The 22,767-nt window shown below is 48.8% G+C and overlaps 1 protein-coding gene across 2 annotated transcripts in view; it reads left to right on the top strand.

The window, feature by feature from the left end:
• The window catches only part of LOC142560922 (uncharacterized), a 384,720-nt gene that overhangs the window by 66,558 nt on the left and 295,395 nt on the right, over window positions 1-22,767 (top strand). For both annotated transcript variants that reach the window (XM_075673344.1, XM_075673343.1), the window contains exons 7-8: window positions 1,319-1,386; window positions 3,683-3,878. In XM_075673344.1, the coding sequence (XP_075529459.1) occupies window positions 1,319-1,386; window positions 3,683-3,878 (264 nt within the window). The remainder of the gene's footprint in view (window positions 1-1,318; window positions 1,387-3,682; window positions 3,879-22,767) is intronic.

Genomic DNA, 22,767 nt, shown 5'->3' with positions numbered 1-22,767 from the left:
TCGGGCTAAGCGGGGTAATCATTGAATAAAGAAATACGGAACACAACGCGGCTTCACTTTGGCTGTCACTCTTGTCCGCGGCATGCGGTTTGAGAGGTGTGTTTGCAAGCAGCTGCCTGTAATTCAGTTATCTGACCATCTGCGTCAGCAGAAGTCTCCATTTATTTTCTCTGCATTTCTTTCTGGCGGCAGTGACATTTTGTTATATTGAAATTGCATACAAATGCACTTCGTTATATTGAGTTTCTAAATACATGGTGTTCTGTGGACAAGAGGTTATGAAAAGTTAAATACTTCGTTATATCGAGAATTTCGTTATATTGAAGTTCGTTATATTGAGGTTTAACTGTATTTAAAATAACCAGCAGTGAAAGATGAGGCAGTGAAATGAACAAACATGGCTGCTTGTTTCATGTATGAAAATGTGAACAAACCCATCGTAGTTTCAAAGAAAAGTTTATCTACAGTTTTGCACTAGTTAGTCCAAAATGTGGTGGCATGTGACGCGGCTAAGGAAACACCCATTGGCTACCTGATAATGCACCAGACTTACCCCCCTGAACACTTTGATTGAAGGTTTCACATGCTTCCCCCTGCCGAGTTCATTATAGTAGCTCTTCCAGCGTGCTTAATCAGGGGTGACTGAAGATAGTGTTGATATGGATGCGTGGTTGGGGTGGAAGAGGAGCTCCTGACAAATAATGGGTTGCATAGCATTGCCTTTGGCTTAACTGGCGTTGAAAGGAAAGTAAATAATTTTGGCACTGCCTCTGCTATAGGGCAGTTTTATTGTAAAACAGGTTGAATTTAGGAAGATTCTTTTTATCTACCCGGAGGGCCTGCGGCAATCAGGAAGAGGACGCAACGACTGCTGATTGCCTTCATTCGAGACACAGGGCTCTTGGACATCTGGTGACACGCACTGTGACACTCATAGGAGGCTCAGGTGGAACAATTGCCGGCTATGTATGCCAGGCTAACCCTACCTGCTGTAACATAACCACCACCACCACCATCATCTTTTATCTACCAAATTCTCAAGTTAGACTGAAAACCCAGTAAGTGTGGATACCAGTGGAGAAAGAAATCTTCCGTATGAACTTTCTTTTCTTTGAAATGCGGCTCCTTAAGTCAAGCCACAAAGGATCTTTTTCAGTCACTTTTGGCTACGCTTTACTTTCGGATTACAAAAGCTGCTTTGAGGCATATTTCCACTCGCAGCTATTCTTTTCAGATTATGCATCTGGCAAATTTATTTTTTTCCCTGTTAAATGACTCACAGTGCACCTTTTCAAGCCAACACTGTTCTGTTGTGCAGAGGAAGCGGATGAAAAGAGCAGCCTGGGGGAGTATGACAGCAGCAAGTCTGAGACAGACAGCAGTTCGGTGAGAGTCCTGTTTTTCTGTTGGCTGGCTGCAGCTAATATTTTTGTCCACCTGTGCACTTAGCATCAGTGATTGTTGAAGTTTGTTCGTATTGTGCTCCAGTGGAGTAAGGCAGCTTTGGACCCATTGGGGCCTTCCAAATTGGGGTGCGGTGTCACTTTCCTGGCAGGGCAGACTGCATGAGGTGGCTGCATTACTGTTTTGCAAAAAAAATGAGCTTTCTGGGCATGATTTTTGCTCTTTCTGCTGCCATAGTAGCTCTGCAGCCGAGCCAAAGGATTTGTCCCTAAACAAGCAAGTACAGAGAGTCCCAAATCCATGGAAGGGAGCTATGTGTGCACAGTTGATTGTAATGTGCTCCTGCTTTAGAATTCTGTGGATGCTGTCATTGGTGGTGTTATACCTCTGTCACATGGCATGCGTAATGTCATTCACAGTAAATGACATTCATACCGAATGTCATTGCAGTCTTGCATTCCCTGTCTACACAGGTATACAAAATAGCACTCGCACTTGATAGCGATGTTTATCGGTACCTTGTGCATACAGGCACTCAGTAATCGACATGTATACTTTTAGGTTGCACTTCTTCCTGTGCAAATCCCATATGTTATGCAGCGTGCACATCTTCTCGTTGGTCCAGTGCACTTTTCGCTTCTCATTCTCCGCTGATGAAGCTACAGAGTAGCGTGGTTGGTGGATAGGCTTCAACACAGCACCAGTTTGAAAACAATATGCAGAAATGAAAAAAAAAAAGACAGACGAGCATTTGTAAGCATGCCCGACTAGAAGTGCTATCGTCCAGTCGGAGACAGAGAACAAGAATATAGCTGCACAAACTACCTCAACTATCATGATACATGTCATCAAATTATTAAAAAGTTCATAACAGCAATTATGACAAATTTTTCGCTTATTACATTTCATTTAAAAAATTTTTTCGATTTATCAGCTTTCTGCCAAGCCCCTGTCATCAAGATTATGCAAGTCACGCTTGCACGAGTTCTGGAAACTCATTCAACGGGCGAATGCCATTAGCTGTCGATATCAGTATCACGAAGCGACTGCGTGGGGCTAGATCCGGAGCTTGCCTTCAGCCCTAGCCGCACGCAGAGCGGAACCCCCACAACTTGTAAACAAAAATTTGGAAGTAGTGCATTAGGTTGTTGTTGTCTTTGTTGCATTGAAGCTAACTTGTACAACTTGCCCAACGATCTGTAGTACTTGTTACCTAAGAATCGGAGAGTTAACCGTGCACTGTCGGTCACACTGAGTCTGTCAGGTTAAAGGGGCCAATGAACCACATTTATTTAAGCCTCAAAAATGCCTTTGAATGAGTATAGTAACTGCCAGGAATATAATAATGAAAATACTTCGAACGTGGTATTTACCTCACTTCTCATGTTCTGTATCTGCATCCTTTGTAAATACCATCGCCTCTTCTATTTTTTCAATGCCAGTGCAATTGCATGCTCCCCAATGGGAGCTGTTGGTGCACCTTAGTTAAGTGAGCGGCCGCAATGCAACGATACCCAGATGGTACAGCTGCTTGCGTCACGTGTGCGTCAGGGCTTGTGCCGCTGCCGGTCTGATGGAAAAACGGTAGATGCTCCGTCCCTGCATCTGTCAGGTTATCACGCATCTGTCAGGCTTCCTCAGACTTCCGTCGTGAGGCGCCACCCAGATGGTACTCCCCCCCACAACCATAAAGCAGGTGCGAGCGCTGGTTGATGAGAAAGAGTAGGAAAAGATGATAGAAGAGGGTGGTGAACGGTCGGATTGGCTGCATTTGGCTGGCATTGAAAAAAATAGAATGGGCTTAAGTTTTGCATAGGTTGAGGCTAGTTGAGTGACTCAAATCAAAATTAGTGAGAGCCGGCGGCTACGAAATCCCAGTAAGTAGTGTGGCCAAAGTTTCATTCCTATATGGGCAGGCGTGACTGGGCATAAGCAGATAATAGTCAGCTCGCACTGGGTTGATGTCAGGTATTGGCCAACAGCAACCATGTGTGGGAATCAGCTACATGACGATATATGACAGCCCCAAATAGGAAAAGAATTCTATTCAGAAGAGTGATGGAGAAAAAGGTGACAGTGTTCATAGCGGTGTATGCTATCTGCAAAGTGTGTGTTTTCACCTAGCTCAAGGAATGGCCCAGGAGCCCCCAGGGTCCAGGACGACCACAGTGTTTCTGTGGACGTCTGTTAAATGAAGACTGGGGCTGTGTGGGTGCATATAGAGGTAGTCTTGCCACAATTTACCTCATGCCCTTTCTTAAACTGTTCTCTCATGCAGGATGGAACGAATGAGCCAGTCATCGATAACAAGATGGCGAACTATATGCAGCAGGAATTTGGGGGCTGCCCAGCAAACAGTGATGAGCCGGACATGTTTACTGCCGACGCAGAGGAATTGCATTCGGATGGCAGTGATGAGGACAGTGGGACAAGGAGGGACTCATCCAAGAGGAGCTCCTCTGTAAAAGAAAATGGTGAGCTCCTTAGCAGAGGCACTTCCTGCTCTAAAAAGGCTTGACTCGCCTACACTTGTGTGAAACAATCAGGTTGGGTGCAAATTGCAACAGTGTCGCTGTGATATCCTAAATACAGAACTTGTCAGTGACCCTTGAGCAGGGTGGTAACTAGGCAATTACTTTTGACCAAAAATATATGGAGTGAAATAACTGTGCTAGATTTAACTCTCATAGCAAAAGCAAAAACCTAAATTGTGAGAAAATTTCACCATGTCAGCTTTACCAACCCTTGAGAAATCGAGGTGCCAGCATCTGATATATTGAACACCTCGCCATGCCCCTGCCAGTGCACTTCTACTAACGGAGCGGCTATCACTTTTTACATTGTTGGAAGTACACTTCCAAATTTAGTAATCAAATTTTGTGCCATTGAAATTTGACCTTTTAGGCAAATAAGTAGAGGCATGTGAATACTGGAGTATTCAGTTTCGAATCAAATAGCAAACATTCAAATAATTTGATTCCCAAATCGAATATCTAATATTTGATTTTTCAAATATCTGTACCTTCAGTAAATGACCCGGACATGGTCGGTGCCTTGACAAGCACAGCATTTCAATGGTGCGTGATCTTTATCAGTAGAAGGTGCATCCAGGTCGACGATACCGATGGAAACGATTGACGTGACGCAGACAGAGGGAAATATAACAGCAGCTGTCACTATCCGCCCGGGTTGGTGAACGAGGGAGGGCTCGAGGCACCCTCTGATAGACGGATGCTCTGCAGCGGGGTGGTGACAAACGATGACTGACTGCAGAGCAGCAGTGCTCGTCGGTGTTTATTGCGGTGCCGTGACCAATGTTGCCTACCGAGCCTGGCAGGCCACCAAGCCTGCCGGCCAATGAAGATTATGCCCAAGGGGCGTCACATGCTTGTTACACCCCCTTACCCCCAGTTTGTTCATCAACAACAAACATCCAAGTTCAAAGTGCGAGGCTCCGCCTCTGTCCTGGCCGGGTCGACGGTGCCTGCTACCCAGGCGAGTAACGGTCCGGTGGCCTCCGCTGTCGAGTACTCTGCCTGGGCACCGGTGTTGACGGGCCGGGTGTAGCAACGCTGGGTGCTGCCTCAGACAGCCTCGCTCTATCCAGAGGGTCCGCAGTGGTCGGCCTTGTGAGTGGTGCCAGGCTCGACACCGGCCCATCGGGCACTGCACCACTGGCGATGCTTGCCGCCTCCAAGGTAGGCCGTGCTCCGCTGGAAGTGACTGGTGTTGCCACTAGTCCTCCTGCGGGCTGGAATTCTGAAGCGGCAATTGAGGGTGCTAGCCTGGTCCCGAGGCGAGGCCTAACATAATTGGCGTGTCAGTGCCATGTGGCCGCGTCTGGCATGCAGACGAGCAGTGATGAGGCGCTGGCAGGTGACACCACCTGTCCGGCAGACCATGGTGCGCCAGGACGGAAGTTCCTGGCGAAGGCTCGACCTCCTGACTCTGGCAAAGGCCCGACACGGCACCCTCCGTCAGCAGCCAGCTTCTGCTTCAGCTGCTTCAGGAGCGCTGTGGACGCAAGGGCAACAGAAGATTTTGGGTCGAGGTTGATGGTGCAGCTTCACCTCCAGAAGCTGTGCAGTGTAGTTTTCCGGTGAATAGTGACAGCTAAAGGATGGTGATGTGGCAGAGGCAACCAGGTGTAGCGCTACGTTCCTCCAGGACATTGGGTTAAGAGGATTCGGTGTGGGGCGGATAGCAGCTTGCAGTACGGAAGGAACTAAAGTAAGTGGAAAAGGGGCTATGGGACAGAGAGGGCCACTGGCTGCAGCAGTAGCGAGCAATGTGTCCAGCTTGGCTGCAGCAGAAACAGATAGGTTTATTGTCCACTGTTCCCCACTCCGACGGGTTTCTGCAATGATGAAGGGTGTACGGTCTGTGACGAGACCTGTCCACTGAGTCTAGGGCAGTGTCAGGAGTGCTCATGGCGCAGAAAGCAGAGAGAAAGCCAAGGTTTGTAAAATACTGGCAAACATTGGCCTGGATCAATGAAACAGCTGGCGTCGAGGCGTTGGATGCGAGCTCTCACAGGAAGATGTGCGTCACATCGTCTAATGGGGATGGCTGACAAGGAGTTGCCTTGCACGATGACTTTGCAGAGGTATTCGGTGAACGCTGTAGATGACAGCACTCCTTGATGACACTGTCAATGGGGGTCATGTCGGTGAATGTGAGCAGATTGAGCATGTTGTCTGCAATACTCTTCAAAATGTGGGCGATCTTGTCAGTGCCTGTCCACCGAGTATAGGGCGGTGTCAGGAGTGTTTATGGCACAGAAAGCAGAGCGGAAGGCAAGGTTCGTAAATTCCTGCCAAGCAATGAAACATCTGGCGTCGAGGTCTCTGATACAATGGGTTTTTAAGACGCTGAATATGCGGCCTCGAGCTTTGACTGACAAGGAGTTGCCTCGCTGGACAACCTTGCAAAGGTATTCTGTAGACGCCCGAACTGAGGCGAGATGTGCCAGCATTTCGCTTGCTTTAGATGACGGCCCTCTTTGATGACACCGTCAACAGTGGTCACGTCGGTGAAGACGAGCAAATTGAACGCATTGTCTGTGATACCCTTTAGAATGTGGGCGATCGTGTCAGCCTCGGACATCTTCTGGTCAGCTTGTTAGGCACAAGGCTAGCAAGTCCTGTATGTACAATAAGTAAGGCTCAACTTACATTTCGGTACATACCACCAGCTGTTTCTTGGCAGCAAGCTGTCTACCAAACGAGTTGCTGAAAAGGTCATGGAGCTGCTACTTGAACGTGTCCCAGCTGGTGACATCATCCTCGTGGGTTCAAAACCAGATGCCAGGAGTTTCGCCGAGGTAAAATATGATGTTCGCTAGCATTATAGTTTGGATCCCTGCCATTCTGTTTGCTGACACACTCGTACATGCTGAGCCACTCATCGACATCAACACTGTTTGCCCCGAAAAAGGTCCCAGGATCGCTGAGCTGTGAGAGATCAATAAACTGGGTGGTGGTTGCAGGTGTAGCTGGCATCGACGCAACCTCACCTGGTGGCATTGGGGTAGACTCGAGGTGGTGTCCACTGCGAAGCTCTGTCGTCAGAAATACCCTGCATCTCCACCAAATAAACATTACGTGGAAGCACAGTAACTAAAGTATTTAGGTGGTGTGTTTACAAGGGGTAGCACGCACTGGCCAACATGGAAACCAGCCAACATCAAACAAGGCAGGACGTCGTCGTCATTTTGGCAGTGACTGCTTATGGGTATGTCCCACTACATCCAAGTGCTCACATCATCTTCTTCGAATAGCACGTAGCAATATCTTGAAATGAGACTTGCTTATCTTTATTGGATGAGCGCATGGTTTACGTAGGTGAGTGATAAGGAAGATTGGGAGATGATCACTGACGTGTATGCCAATGACGCCTGCAAGTGCACTGGAAGTGGGGTAGTTTGTAATAGAAAGGTCAAGTAACATTTCAGTGTTCTTTCGGACATGAGGGGGCTCATTAATAGTGTTAATGCAAGCATTAGGCTCTAATATCCTTAGAAAGTCGCGCTGTATAGGTGATGCATGTAGTATGTTGATGTTCATATCGCCACCAAAAGCATCGGAGAACCCAAGCTCACGTAGCACTGGCACTCCTTTGTTTGTTCTTGTCTCGCTCATGTGGTAATCAATTTGGGTGCTCTGTTCATGTAAGTTACACTTCTGTTTCTGGTGAAAGCTTCTAAACATGCTCATGCTCCATATGGTAGCCAGTAAGATGCATATTGCTACGGCACAATATGTGCGATCACGAAAGGCGAGCAGTGTGAAGACGACGACGACGATAAGAAGCTAGCGCGGGCTGTTGCCTCTTGGCCAAGCGCAGCGTATTTTCTTGTAAATATACTTGTACATAGCTTTTCGTCTGCGTCTTCCTACGTAACATATCTGGTGGAGGTGGACGTTCCCTGTACCTCGTCACGGAGCTTCGCAGTGGACGGTACGTCGAGCCTTCCTTCATGGCTCCCGGCGACGACAACCCGACTCCGCCGGCTCCGACACCTGCTGCCACTTCGACGACATACATCACTCTCTCCACTCCCCGTGATCCTGGCGTATTCTCGAGCCAAGATGGGGAAGATGTCGATGACTGGATCAGCCTGTATGAACATGTCAGCCGCAATAACCGGTGGGACCTTACTATTATGCTCGCCAACGTAGTCTTTTACCTCGGTGGCACACCTCGAGTTTAGTGTCGCACGCACGAAAATGAGCTCACCAGTTGGGATTCACTTAAGACACAGCTTCGAGACTTGTTCGGCAACCCCTACGATCACCAACTTGCCGCGCAGAAGGCGCTTTCCGGCCGTGTGCAGACCTCAACAGAGCCCTATGTCACGTACATTCAGGACATCTTGGCTCTATGCCGCAAAGTTGACACCCAAATGACTGAGTCAGACAAGGTTTCCCACATCCTCAAAGGCATTGCCGATGACGCCTTCAAGTTGCTCATTTGCAACAATGTAGCGACGGTGGATGCTGTTATAAAAGAGTGCCGCCGCCTGGAACTCGCCAAAAGCCGACGTATTGACCAGCAGTTTGCCCGTCTGCCCAACACCCCAGCGACATCTTCCTGTGCCGATGCTCCTCGTCCCAACAACACTGCCGATGTTACCAGGATCGTCCGGCGTGAGATCGAGACCGCCTATCTGGCTGCCTTCGACTCCAGTCCCACCAACACATATGCAGTCACGGTCTCACTGATCCAGGCAGTTGTCCGCCAGGAGTTTGAAAACATGGGTCTTCACACCATCTGCTCGGCCCATCGCCCTGATACCCGCCCGCCTTCTTCGATTCTGCCCCGTCCCACATCTTCTTACCCACCACGTTTCCGCAACCCATCTGAATGGCGCACTGCTGTCGACAAGCCTATTTGTTTCCACTGCCATTGAATCGGGCACATTTCTTGGCACTGTTGCAGTCGCTGGAGTGCCCCGATCTGGTCTACTTATACTGCCTACTCTCTCCCCCCAGGTGGCCCTTCTCGTCCCTATGCCGCACGCTCCGCTAATGCCGCCAATGCTTCTCCTGCAACGAACCGCCCCTATTCTCGTTCGCCTTCGCCCCAACGACGACAATCTCGCTCTCCCCAGCCCCGTCGCTCCTATTCGCCGACTCCCTTCAGACGCTGCTCCCAGCCAGAAAACTAGATGATGCAGCGCCTCGAGATGACGCTGCATTGCTCCCTACGCTGCCAAATCCTCTACTGACGCTGCCCACTCATCTGAACCTTCTTGACGTGCAAGTCGACGGTGTTTCTGTGTCTGCACTCATAGACACTGGGGCGCATTTGTCCGTAATGAGCGCTGACCTTCGTAACCGGCTCAAGAAAATTATCACGCCCGCCACGACGCCTGTTGTCCGTGTCACCGATGGCGGAACAGCCCCCGTAATTGGTATGTGTACCGCCCGCGTCTCCTTCGCCGATCGCTCAACAATCGTGCTATTCAGTCATCGCCCACTGTCCCCACGACATCATCCTCGGCTTAGACTTCCTCTCCGCACATTCTGCTCTCATCGATTGTTCCACCAGTACTCTCCGCCTTGACCTGCCTGTTCTGGATCCTGCTGAACCACACCCCAGTTGCCTCAGTTCGCCGACTTCGTTCGCTTGCCACCTTCGGCACTGACCTACGTTGACCTAGTGTCATCCCCACCAGTCCCCGACGGTCACTACATCGCGGCTCCTACGCAAGACGTCCTCCTTACACACGGGATCACAGTACCCCATACAGTTTTATCTATTATGGCGAATTGCGTCTGCCTGCCAGTGGTCAACTTTGGCTTGACGACACAAGTGCTGCCACGTGGGATGTCTCTGGCCCAGCTTTGCTCATTCGAGGATCACTCAGTAGCATCCATTGCAGTAGACGACACTTCATCCGATACTTCTCTACCATCGCAGTCGGCAAATTGTACCATCGCTGACTTACAGAAAATGATTGCCCCTGACTTGCCGTCCGAGCATGCTCATGAACTCTACCGTGTTCTGTTTTCCTACCACAATATTTTTGACTTTAACGATCGTCCTTTGGCCCAAACTACAGCTGTCAAACATTGCATTAATACCGGCGATGCCCCTCCTATTCATCGCCGCCCGTATCGAGTGTCACCAGCTGAGCGTCAAGTTATTCACGCAGAAGTTCGCAAAATGCTTGCCAAGAACATTATTGAACCATCATATAGTCCATGGGCGTCACCTGTAGTACTGGTCAAAAAAGAAGGATGGCTCATGGTGCTTTTGCGTGGATTATCGGCACCATAACAGGGTTACCAAAAAGGACGTGTATCCCCTACCTCGGATTGATGACGCCCTTGACTGCCTCCACGGTGCTCGCTATTGCTCCTCTATTGACCTTCGCTCCGGCTACTGGCAGATTGCCGTGGACGATCTTGACCGCGAGAAGACTGCTTTTGTCATATCCGACAGTCTTTATCAATTCAAAGTGATGCCGTTCGGTCTATGTAACGCCCCTGCCACTTTTGAACCCATGATGGACTCCCTTCTTCACGGTTTCAAATGGTCCACGTGCCTGTGCTACTTGGACGACGTTATCGTATTCTCCCCAACGTTCGCTACGCACCTCGAGCGCCTCTCAGCAGTCCTGGACGTTTTTCTTCGAGCCGGTCTGCAACTCAACGCATCGAAGTGCCAATTCGGCCGTCGCCAGATTACCGTCCTTGGACATCTTGTTGACGCGAACGGAGTGCAACCGGACCCAGGGAAGATCCATGCTGTTGCGCACTTCCCTCTTCCGAAGTGTGTCAAGGATGTGCGCAGCTTCATCGGCCTTTGTTTGTACTTCCGCCGTTTCGTGAGAAATTTCGCCGCCATAGCACGACCACTAACCGACCTTTTGAAAAAAGACGCCCCCTTCCAGTGGGGCGATAACGAGGCCTCTGCATTCTCACATCTAATCGACATTCTCACAACGCCTCCCATTCTGGCCCCTTTCGATCCTTCTGCGCCTACCGAAGTCCGTACTGATGCCAGCGGTCACGGAATTGGCACAGTACTAGCACAACGCCAGCGTGGCCACGACCGTTTTATCGCTTACGCCAGCAGGCTCCTCTCACCCGCGGAGCGCAACTATTCCATCACTGAGCGTGAGTGTCTGGCCCTAGTTTGGGCGGTTGCAAAATTCCACCCATACTTATATGGCCGACCCTTTTCCGTTGTCACAGATCATCACGCGCTCTGCTGGTTGTGCTCACTGAAAGATCCTACAGGAAGACTTGGTCGCTGGGCCTTACACCTCCAAGAATATTCGTATACTTTCACCTATAAATCTGGCCGACTACACAAGGACGCTGACTGCCTGTCTCGCTACCCGGTCGACGAGCCTGACGACGACAGTAGTAGCGCCAACGGCATTTTCTCTGTGTCTGCCTTCACTAACATCGCCGATGAGCAGTACCGAGACCTATCGCTGCGAGCACTTATCGAGCGTCTGCGCTCTACACCTACCGACGCATCCGTTCACTGATATGTCCTCCAGGGCGGCATTCTGTATCGAAGGAACTTCCTCCCTGACGACTCTGATCTTCTTCTTGTCGTGCCAAAACAGCTACGACAGACTGTGCTCTTTGAGATGCATGACGCACCCACTGCAGGACATCTTGGGGTAACCCGCACGTACGACCGTGTCCGCCGCCACTTCTATTAGCCTGGTCTTGCTCGCTCCGTTCGACGCTATGTTGCTGCCTGTGATCCCTGCCAGCATCGGAAAACACCTCAGGTGCTACCTGCCGGTCATCTCCAGCCGATCACCGTCCTTGTGGAACCGTTCTTTCGTGTTTGATTAGACCTGCTCGGTCCCTTTCCCACGTCATCCTCTGGGAACAAATGGGTAGCCGTCGCAACTGATTACGCCACCCGATACATTATCACTCGGGCTCTCCCTACCAGTTGCACCACTGACGTCGCGGACTTTCTCTTGCGTGACATTATCTTGCTTCATGGTGCCCCACGACAGCTGCTTACTGACCGTGGTCGAAACTTCCTCTCGAAAGTTATCGCTGACATTGTGCGTTCCTGCTCCATTCAACATAAACTGACTACTTCATACCATCCTCAAACCAATGGCCTGACAGAGCGGTTAAACCGTACTCTTACCGATATGCTGGCCAAGTACGTTTCCAAGGACCACCACGACTGGGACATTGCCCTTCCTTACGTAACATTTGCGTACAATTCTTCCCGGCACGACACCGCCGGATTTTCTCCCTTTTATCTACTGTATGGTCGCGAACCGACCTTGCCCCTAGACACGGCACTTCCTCCTGCTGCGGTCTCAACAAGCGAGTATGCGCACAACGCCATCGCCCTCGCCGACCATGCACGCCAGCTTGCTTCGTGCTCGACTGACGGCCTCACAAACCACTCAGCAGTGTCAGTACAACGCCCGCCATCGTGTCGTACAGTTTTCGCCTGGTGCGCTCGTGCTCCTGTGGTCGCCCTCTCGTCACGTCGGACTTTCAGAGAAGCTCCTTTCGCGATACACAGGGCCCTACCTCGTGCTGCGCCAGGTGACGCCTGTGACTTACGAAATTGCTCCTGTGGGTTCAACTTCGTCCTCTCCTCTGGCATCTAGCGATGTCGTACACGTCAGTAGGCTCAAGGCCTACTACACTGCTTCCGAGTCCGATCTTTAGTCGCTCCGGTACGGCGCTTTTGCAGCCGGGGGTAGTGCTACGGCACAATATGTGCGATCACGAAAGGCGAGCAGTGTGAAGACGACGACGATTAGAAGCTAGCGCGGGCTGTTGCCTCTTGGCCAAGCGCAGCGTATTTTCTTGTAAATATACTTGTACATAGCTTTTCGTCTGCGTCTTCCTACGTAAGAATATGAAGGCATGTAAGAGTATCTTGATTTTGCCTTAATTTTACAAAAAAAAAAAATAATTGCTTCATGCAGTTTCATTTTAGCCTTCTGTATGCATATCTGCCAGTGAACCTTGCCCCTCATGCTTAGGCCACAAAGTACCTGCCATGGTGGCTTAGCGGCTGTGGTGTTGTGCTGCTAAGCACGAGGTCGTGGGATCAAATCCCGGCTGCAGTGGCCGCATTTCAATGGGGGTGAAATGCAAAAAAGCCCATGTCGCGTGCATTGGGGGCACGGTAAAGATCCCCTGGTCAAAATTAATCCGGAGTCTCCCACTACGGCGTGCCTCATAATCGAATCACGGTTTTGGCATGTGAAACCCCAGAATTCAATTGTACTGAGCCACAAAGCCTGCAGTATGATGTAAGTAAATTAATAAATGTACAGTGTCTGCACAGCAGGCAACTTAAGGGTGGCACTCAGCTAAACCTGTGTTACAATGTTTAAATGTTTTAGTAATTTCTGCACTCGTTCTCATTTCACAGCTGTTCATTGCAACATTCATTGTGTGGTCATGGATAAGCACATCAGTGGGGAAAAGCAGTAGGGCTTATGTGGCACTCTGGGAAGGCAAGTACAATTTTGCAAGGCCAGAAAGTTTGGGAACACATGCTATAGTTAATCGCATGATGTCATGAAGTGCTTCATCACAAGGGTCATCTTGCTATCAACCCAAGCTGCTTGGGGGTTTGTCTTGAGCACCATAGCTCGTATTTCATAGACTACTCAAAAGCAGTATTCAAACATTTGGGGTTACAACACCTCATGCTTTTCTTTTTCTTGCCTTGTTGAGGAGGTATGCTGGTGTTTCTCACAGAAAATTTCGTTTCTTCTTGCCATTGATGGCAGGTGAGTGAGCAGCTTAGAGGTGGTTCTCTCAAAGGCACTTAAAATATAAATTTTAAAAAGTGTTAATTTTTACCCATGAATACCAAAAACTACTGCAGATTGCAATTGCAGGAATTCATTTCAAACTGAAAAGTGCCAGATTTAGGAATCTGGCACTTTGTGTGACCAGCCATTGTGGGCTGTGTGCTTAAGTCCTCTTACTCGTGCTCGGCAGGTACAAAAGCTCCCACGCGTGTTGGGGTGAGAGTGACATTTCTGGACCGGCAGGTTTTATTTTTGCCCGCCTCGCTCGTACGTTGCCCAAATACCGTGGACCAACCGCGTCGTAACAAAGGGGATTGGATAAGGGCGCTTTGTGCGCATTCAAGTCATTTTATCCTGCCTTTTCCTGCATGTATTGCGGAAAAAGCGAAGGGGTTGGGGTAATGGGGTAAAAGCGTTGCCTTCCAAGGAGGAGCCCTCATCAGTTGATCCAAATTTCGGGACACAAACAGGGCAAGGACACAACCAGAGAGCCTATTCCAAGAGGCACAACATGTCTGCCGATTGTGGACAGAGTAAGATTCGAGGAATTTGTGGGGGCCTCTTCTTCTTTTGCAGGCCAGTGTTGAGGTTTTTTGACATAGACATACATGCCACTTGCCCACCTCGAATGCCTGTGCCGATATGCAGCATGTACAGACTTCAATGTTTACTGCTCTCTATTCCCCATGGTGGCAAGCGAGGAAGGGACATTGGAGAATATAAAAGAAAGGGAATTTGCAGAGTATATTCTCTGGACAGTGCAGGACAAAATTGAACTCATCCTTTTCTGGAAAATGCAATGACCTCAGTGGCCGTGCCTCTTGGATGCAGCACTTAAACTGCTTTCCTTTCCCGTATCTAGCGTCAGTGTGGAGCACAGCTTTTTTCTAATAAGAATGATAAACAGAAAGGAGCGTGGCCAGCTCTCTGACGAGAATTTCTGCATGAGTGTGCATGTAATTTAACACATTTTTAATGTAGTTAATTTGCCTCGCTGCCTTTATGACAAGGAAGCGTTATCATTTTACTGTTTCGTTCCCAGTATAAATACGTATGAGCAGTTTTTCAAAGGGCCAAAAATCCTGAAAGACAGTACTGTAAAATAAGTAGATGCCGTTAAGTGCTGAATTTTTCAATGAAAATAAATGTTGATAAATATCAATAAGTTCCTTCCAACTCTCATAAAACTAGATGCCCAAAAATTCAATCCCACCAACCATTCCTTACCAGCATAGTACTCATCATTTGAAGACCTTGATGCCACATCAGTGTAGGCAATATGCATCAAGGACCGTATTGTACTTACTTACTTCACTCCATTTGCTTTCTTAGAGTGTACGTAGGGCTCTCTCCTTGGGTCTTAAGGTACTTGGTCCTTTCAAAGGGGATACATTCATAGCCATCACACTTTGGTCTCTATCCTCAATCATTTTATCATGAAACTCTCCTTGTCTGACTTGCCACATTTGAAGGAATGCTCTTTAGAGAAGTACCGAAAATAAAGTTAGCCTTCCTTACTCACATCTGCAGTGCTGTATAACATCGCCACCTGCTGCAAAATGTCAACATCTGCTCATTTCGTGCTGCAAAAATTCGTCGTCTTCATATCCATTTCCTGTGCTTGCAAAGGTAATCTGCACAGTACTCTAGGTCATAGCTATACTTTTCCATTTCGTGCCTGATAGTAGCAAATGCTCAAAATCTCAGTTGAATGTCACAGCATGCAGCTCGAGTCTCCTTTGCTACTCTTCCTCTTCTGCAAACAGTTATATAGCAAAGTGAATGCGCGCTGTTATGATCGGCCAGCGGGGGAAGCAACCTTCCAGCCTCTCCTGCCCTACTGTGACGAATCGCTTCGTGAAGCTCGCAATACGTCACCTTGGACAGATCAGCGGCGACACCAAGGTGAGACACATCTGACGGCTACGGGGTTGATGGATGGCACTTGGTCGCCCACTGAAACCAAGGAACTTTTGGAGAAGTGCATTCTACGCCATTTCGTTACAGCCGCTGCGAGCTGCCAAAGCCGATCAAAATACAATCAGCTAATTGCTGCGCCATACCAAGAGCCAAGTCGCGCAAATGGATTCAAGCATGACACTCCTGTCTATGCGCATCCCTTTCTTTCTCTGGGAGAGTGAGTTGTGTGCTCCTGAGAGTATTTCTCCGATGGCATTTCGTGAACAAAGGTGCTGGAGTGTGCTAGTGTGCTCTGATGTATGCTCACCAAAAAGATGTATAGCTCATGCTACGAGAACGATTTACTGTGCTTCGTGCTCCGGCCAGTACAAGTACCCCTTCTATGTAAATGAGTTTTCCTTTCCAATGTAAATAAACCTCCTGTTCCGTTCCTCATCCTCTCGACCTTGTACTCTTCACTAAACAAGCAACCCTCATCAAGTAAGCTTGGACAACACTGTGGGTCCTCTTAGCCTCCCTGTGACGCCACGGTAGCATAGGCCAGCTACCTGTTATGAGATGCACAGGTGGTGTAGGCTAGAGAGCGACCCTCTGCGTGATGCCAGACTCTGAGGCCATGACCGCCGGCTCCTACAACTGGTAGACAGCGGTGAGATTCACCTCATGCAAGCAAAACGAAGACGGTCCATGCTGAAATACCCTAGGGACAACGTCATGTCCAATGTCAGTCTTGCCTTCTAAGCACTCCACTAGGCTTCGTAACTCTCGGTCTACTCGTCTGCAGTTATTATTTCTAGGAAGGCGCCGTTGTCCAGTTCATCTTGCAGCGGAGGGTCAGTAGGGGTGCACAACAGGCAGTTGGTGTCAGAATGCTTTCTCCCGGACTTATGCACCATGGTGATGTCGAATTCCTGGAGTCTGAGACTCTATCGGGCTATGTGACCTGAAGGATACTTTAAATTTGCCTGCCATCACAAGGTGTGGTGGTGGCTTACCACTTCGAAGTGCCTGCCGTATATGTAAGGCTGAAATTTCACCATCACCCAAATAATCGCAAGGCACTCTTTTGCCGTCGTAGAATAATTTGCTTCCACATTTATCAGTGTCTGGCTAGCGTAAGCTATTACTGTGCTTTCAGCTCCGTCCTTCCTTTGAAGTAGGTCGTAACCGAGGCCTACGCCACTTGCGTCGGCATGGATTTCCGTCTCACCGTCTTCACCGAAGTGTGAAAGCACCGGTGTCGTCCTGCCGCATTTCCCATTTAAAGTCGGCTTTCATGAGATGAGTTAAGGGTTCCGCACTTCTTGAAAGTCCTTTACAAAGCACCTGTAATAGGCACACAGGCCAAGGAATCGGCACACTGCCTTATTGTTGATGGGCTGCTGGAACTTTGTGATTACAGCTGTCTTGTGTGGCAGAGGGTGGACTCCAGACTTACTGATGACGTGGCTTATGAAGAGAAGTTCTTCATAAGCAAAATGGCACTTTTCTGGCTACAGGCCGAGTTCAGATGACTTGATCGCCTCTGGTACTGTCTGCAGCCACTTCAGATGATCTTCTAAATTTGTGGCAAAGACTACAACATCATCTAAGTAGACTAGACAGATCTGCCACTTCAGTTCTGCCAAGACTGTGTCCATCACGTGCTGGAATATTGCTGGCGCAAAGTCCATATCGCATCACCTTAAACTCAAAGAATCCATCTGGCATCATAAACGCGGTCATTTCTCAATCTCTTTCGTTGACTTCAATTTGCCAATAACCAGTCTTGAGGTCCATCGATGAAAAGTACTTGGCATTACAGAGTCGGGCTAATGCATCTTCTATCCGTCAGAGAGGGTATGTGTCCTTCTTGATGACTTTGTTCAAGCGGCGATAATCAATGCTTGAACCACACGAGATGCCCACGGGCTTTTTGACGACTGGATAATGTCGTCATCCAAAATTTCGTCAACTTGTTGTCTTGTACCGTATTTACATGATTGTAAGTCGACTCGAATGTAAGTCGACCCCCCATATCGCGTGTGACAGGAAAAAAAAGACGAGCATACCCACGGGCGCATTCCATAACGAAAATTTGTTTGTAGCTGGCATGGTCACTGGACTACTACTCCTGACTAGTGCTGCCATCATCATTGCTGCTACGGTCCCAAAGCACTTCACCATCCAGCAAAATTTCGCATTTGCATATATAAGTGCATTTGCTTACATAAGTCCACGCCAGAAGCACCCAACCACACAGAGCCGTCAGGGAGGCTCTTTTGACATGTCCGGTTGGCGTAAGTTTGCGGTCTTCTGCCGCCAGCCACTCATATTTACGGCGGAGCAGGTCTTTAAAAGGTGAAGATCCAGGCTTATCTCATGACCATGTCGCACGTCACTGGCAGGGACCGATCACGCATTTTGGCGACATACGCCGCAAGCTTGGCCTTCAGCTCCAGAAAGTGTCCCGACTTCGGCCCGTGCAAACTTCGTCGCTTGCCGTCACAGTTGAAAATTTTGCTTCACTGCCGTCGCCACTCTCGCACCACCCATTAAGAAACATCAAACTTGCGGCCCGCTGCGCAGTTATTTGTTTCTTCAGCGTAAAGGATGGCAGCACTCTTCAACGCCGCTGTGAACGAGCGCCGAATGTTTAGGGGACTCGGAGCACTCATGATGACCGGGGAAGCACGGAAGTAGCACGTGACCGGCAGTCAAATGGAACGCATGAAACCAAACACCTACAGGGAAAGAGAAACATGCGAGCCGTGAGCAGTGTTTGCTCCTGTCTGCTCCTGTTTGCTCTTCCATGAACTATCAATACTCCCCGCAAGCACCGCTGTTCTGAGGGTGCCGCCGCAAATGGAACAGCGGCACTTCCATGAACTATCGACACCCCCACAGTCGTCCGTTCCCTCGCCCCTAATTAAAAGGGGTGCGACCCAGACCTTGCGAGGAGCCAGGATCCAACTGGGTGAACTTGATTGGATTGTCGCCAATATCTGCCGTTCCCCACCACAGGGAACTAGAGAAAGTTATTTAAGTGCAAGCTTTAGACCAAGCTATGCAGTCTAGAGTTTGTTATTTGTTTCTTCAGCATAAAGGATGGCAGCCCTCTTCAACGCCGCTGTGAACGAGCGCCGAATGTTTAGGGGACTCGGAGTACTCATGATGACCGAGGAAGCACGGAAGTAGCACGTGGCCGGCAGTCAAATGGAATGCATGAAACCAAACAGCTACAGGGAAAGAGAAACACGAGAGTCGTGAGCAACGCATACAAGCTGAAGCTGAGCCTACAATATGCTGAAAAGCATCGAGGAGCTAGTGCCCTCCAGTATCGCCTGGGCCGCCTAGCCACGTCTGAACTGCCAGTTACTTGTTGGCATAAGAGACAACAAACCAGCGTCTGCAACGAAGCTCACGGTAGTTCCCCTCAAGTTAGCTTAACCTGCTCGAGGGAAGACGTCAGACCTAGACTCCCGGGAAACGCAGCCCAGCAGTCGCATCCACCTTAACGAGATCGGCATGCCAGCGTTCTTCGAGAAAGCTCTGCCGTTGACTCCAAGCTTTATGGACGTGCTGCAGCTACTTGGCCATGCGTATGCCATCATTTGCTTTCTTTGGAACTCTGTTTAGTTGACCACTGTTAAGTGTGTTTAGTGTAGTGTTAATTTCTATATTTACTGTTAACTGTTCGTTGTATTTCTTTTGTATTCATCATTGATCTAGATTAAGTGCATGTGTGTTAGTGTTCTTGTGTTTTTGTGTTTCTTTTAATCTTTGTGTCATTGCCAGTCGATAAATATTTGTTTTTCAGTCTTTTTCCGGACTCTGACGGAACGACCAACCTGCTTGTAAGCCCCGTCGACAATTATGCGCCGACGGCAAATGGGTGACAAGCAGTGACAGTGTCCCATCCTCCTTTCTGTTGTCCGGTGTACATTTTTAGCGCTGTTTTTAAACATCATGGCGAGGTTTGGATTTATTTCGAAGACTGGTTTGGGAACTATGGTCGTCGAGGTAGACGCGGCAGAATCGAAGAAGACTAACGCATTGCTAGTTTCCACAACTTCTTTGAGGTGTCTGATCATCATGTCCTTGTTGACGTGTTTCAACTCCTGGCAGAAGTCGGTCAGCATCACTTTTGCTTTTCCTTTTCCTCCATGCAGTAGAGCGATCCCTGTTGCGGCGCAAATTTCACGATCAAGCAATACACGTTAATCAATCTCGATGATGCCTTGTACATCTGTGGGTGCTTTGGTGCCGACAGAAATGACAATGCTGGAGCAAGGTGGCATGCTCACTTGACCTTCGAGCACACTCAAGGCGTGGTGAATACGAGAGCTCTCCAGCGGTATCATTTGATCTTCGGACAGTGTTATCGACATCAACTTCAGGTCGAGGATTGCGCAGTGTTGGCTCAGGAAGTCCATGCCGAGATAGATGTCTCATAAACACTGTTGGAGGATAATGAAGGTGGCAGGGTAGGTTCTTTCATGAACTGTAATTCTTGCCATGCAGATTCCAGTCGGCGTTATCAGGTGTCCTTCAGCTGTCTGAATACAAGGCCCTTCACATGCAGTATTAACTTTTTTTCAACTGGGCAGCGATGGGTTGACTCGTAATGGAATAGTCGGCTCCTGTGTCCACTAAGGCGGTGACTGTGTGCCCATCAAGAAGCACATCGAGGTCAGTGGTTCTTTGTCTTGCATTACAGTTAGGTCTTGGCGTCGGATCACGGATGCGTCGTGTTGAACTGAAGCTGCCTGGTGACGCCGAACGGGGCAGTCGTTGAGGGCTCCACTGAGCGGCGGTGAGGCAGGTAGTTGGCATTATTGCGAGGGCGTTCACCTCGCTGCGAGCGTGGAGTATTGATGGCAAACTCTCATAGTTCCATTTCACGGTATGGGCACCGACGGTAGATGTGGTGCGTTGATAGCAAAGTGGACAGTGGTCCAAGATGCACAAAACATGAGTCTTCCTTGGAACGCTGTGCTTGGTGGCGATCAGGCAGGCTGGCAGCGGCGATGTTGGACAACAGGAATGCGGTGCAGCAGGGTGCTAGCATGGGCACAGAGGGGGACCATGGCAGCATATGTCATCTCTTTTGGCTAGGGTTGTGGTGGTTGTGACTGCACCTGAAGAACTCGAAGTGATCGCTGTAGTTCCGAGGCCACCTGAGGTTGTGACGAAGGTAGGATCTTGCACAGTTCTTCACGCACGATGGCCCTGATGGTCTCTTGAAGGTTGTTGGAGCCCAGTGCTAGGATGGCACAGTGCGGTCTGAGCACTTGGCTGTTATGTTGCCTAGTGCGCATTTCCAAACTATTCTCAATTGTCGTTGCCTCTGTCAAGAACTCGGCTATGGTCTTCGGCAGGTTGCGGGTCAGTCCGTCAAAAAGTTCCTGCTTGACACCCCGCATCAGGAAGCAGACTTTTTTCTTCTCCAACGTTTCCGGGTCAGCATTCCGGAAAAGACAGGTCATCTCTTCCGTGAAGAACACGATGGTCTCACTGGGCAGCTGCACTTGGGTTTCTAGTAGAGCTTGGGCTCGCTCTTCTCGCGCAACGCTTGTGAATGTCTGGTGGAAGCCGCTGCAGAACAGGTCCCACATTGTTAAGGTGGTTTCTCGATTCTCGAACCAGGTCCTGGGGGCGTCTTCCAATCTAAAAAAGACATGGCGCAGCTTGAGTCATCATCATACATGAGTCATTGAAGTTTCCAGAGTAATTGATGGTGCCCGCATGTCTCCCAGAAAGTACTACACAATTCGTGTCGCATATACAATCAGATTACACAAGCTTCGGTGGCAACAGACAATGCATGGAACCATTGATAACAGTCCAGTAGGTGCCAATCATGCAGGCGCGTCTTGCACTGAGTGATAACTTTCTGCTGTTAGTGGGTGAAATGAAGTCCCTTAGAAAAGTATAAATAAATACACATGTCAATATTCAGTTCAGTGATATTTGAGTATTCACACACCCTTAATAAAAAGGATGTCAGCACTATTGGCAGTGCTGAGACTGCAGCGGGAAGCACTATGCTTGGTGGCAACGGCTTCTCTAATTTACCAGTCCAACAGTCAAGATGGCTTCCATGCTGTAAAAGACATGCAAAAGCAGGGGCTGGCCATGAGGAATCTGTCTCATAGTATCTTTTCAACTCCACAGCTCAAGGACACCTATATTAAGACTGCTGCTTCCTCAGGTACCTTTCTGGGCACCAACCACACTGAAAGAATGGTTCCCACAAACCCCAACCGTGAACACTCCCAACATTCAAATATTCATTTGAGGACCTTTAACAAAAGGTTACACTGTATTTCTGCACACCTTTTTTAATAAAAGGCACACTCAAATTTGCATGCCTGTTACAATCGTAACTTATTCTACTGAAAACCAAAACGAAACCGACTCTTGCTAAAAAAAGTTCAATTCAAGGTGGCTAGCCACACTGCCATCAAACGGGTCGTCTGAAGAAAGCGATGCCTGGAGACATTACAAGCTAGGTCCATGGTGCATGGAATGCCCTCCTGCAGACGATGGTTTCGCGAGCCTTCAAGAAGTGGGGTATTTCTGACGCATAAAATGTAACTTAAGATTGACTTTCTGTGGTCAGTAGACAATGAAAAGGAGGTGTCGTCGGACTCCGACAGTGACCAGCCTTTAAGGTTCAGCTCTGTGTGCATCTGTGTGCCTTTGTGTGCTCCATAATATCATTTCAACATGGTATGCATCGATTCTGGTTTCATTACTTGGTGTGCGCGGTGGAATTGGTGCCAAGTTATTGTTTTTCTATATTTGGACCGTAATATAACTGCACGTTACAATCAGTGGCACAGTAGAATTGTGTAAATACTATCACATGGTAGTGACGTTAAAGAACACAGTAGCAATACTGTGAGAGACAAAACTAGCTTTTATTGGGTGAACCTGTGCCCACAAGGACAGGCTACATTTAAAGCACAATGATAGCGGCGAACACAGTCGTTGATCGTCGAAAATCTGATCAGCGGGTCAAGCGCGTCTGCTTTTATAGATCAGTCGTCGAATATTCCAGAGTAACCACTGGGACCGCGTGTCTTCCACAAAGTTCTACACTATTCGCGTCAGGTGATGAAATCGGATAACATAAAGTTCGGCTACAACAGACAGTGGATAGAAACATCGATAACTTTCCA

The sequence above is a fragment of the Dermacentor variabilis genome, chromosome 10 (assembly GCF_050947875.1).
Source record: "Dermacentor variabilis isolate Ectoservices chromosome 10, ASM5094787v1, whole genome shotgun sequence".
NCBI classification, from domain to species: Eukaryota; Metazoa; Arthropoda; class Arachnida; order Ixodida; family Ixodidae; genus Dermacentor; species Dermacentor variabilis.
This window is presented reverse-complemented; position numbering and strand designations above follow the sequence as displayed.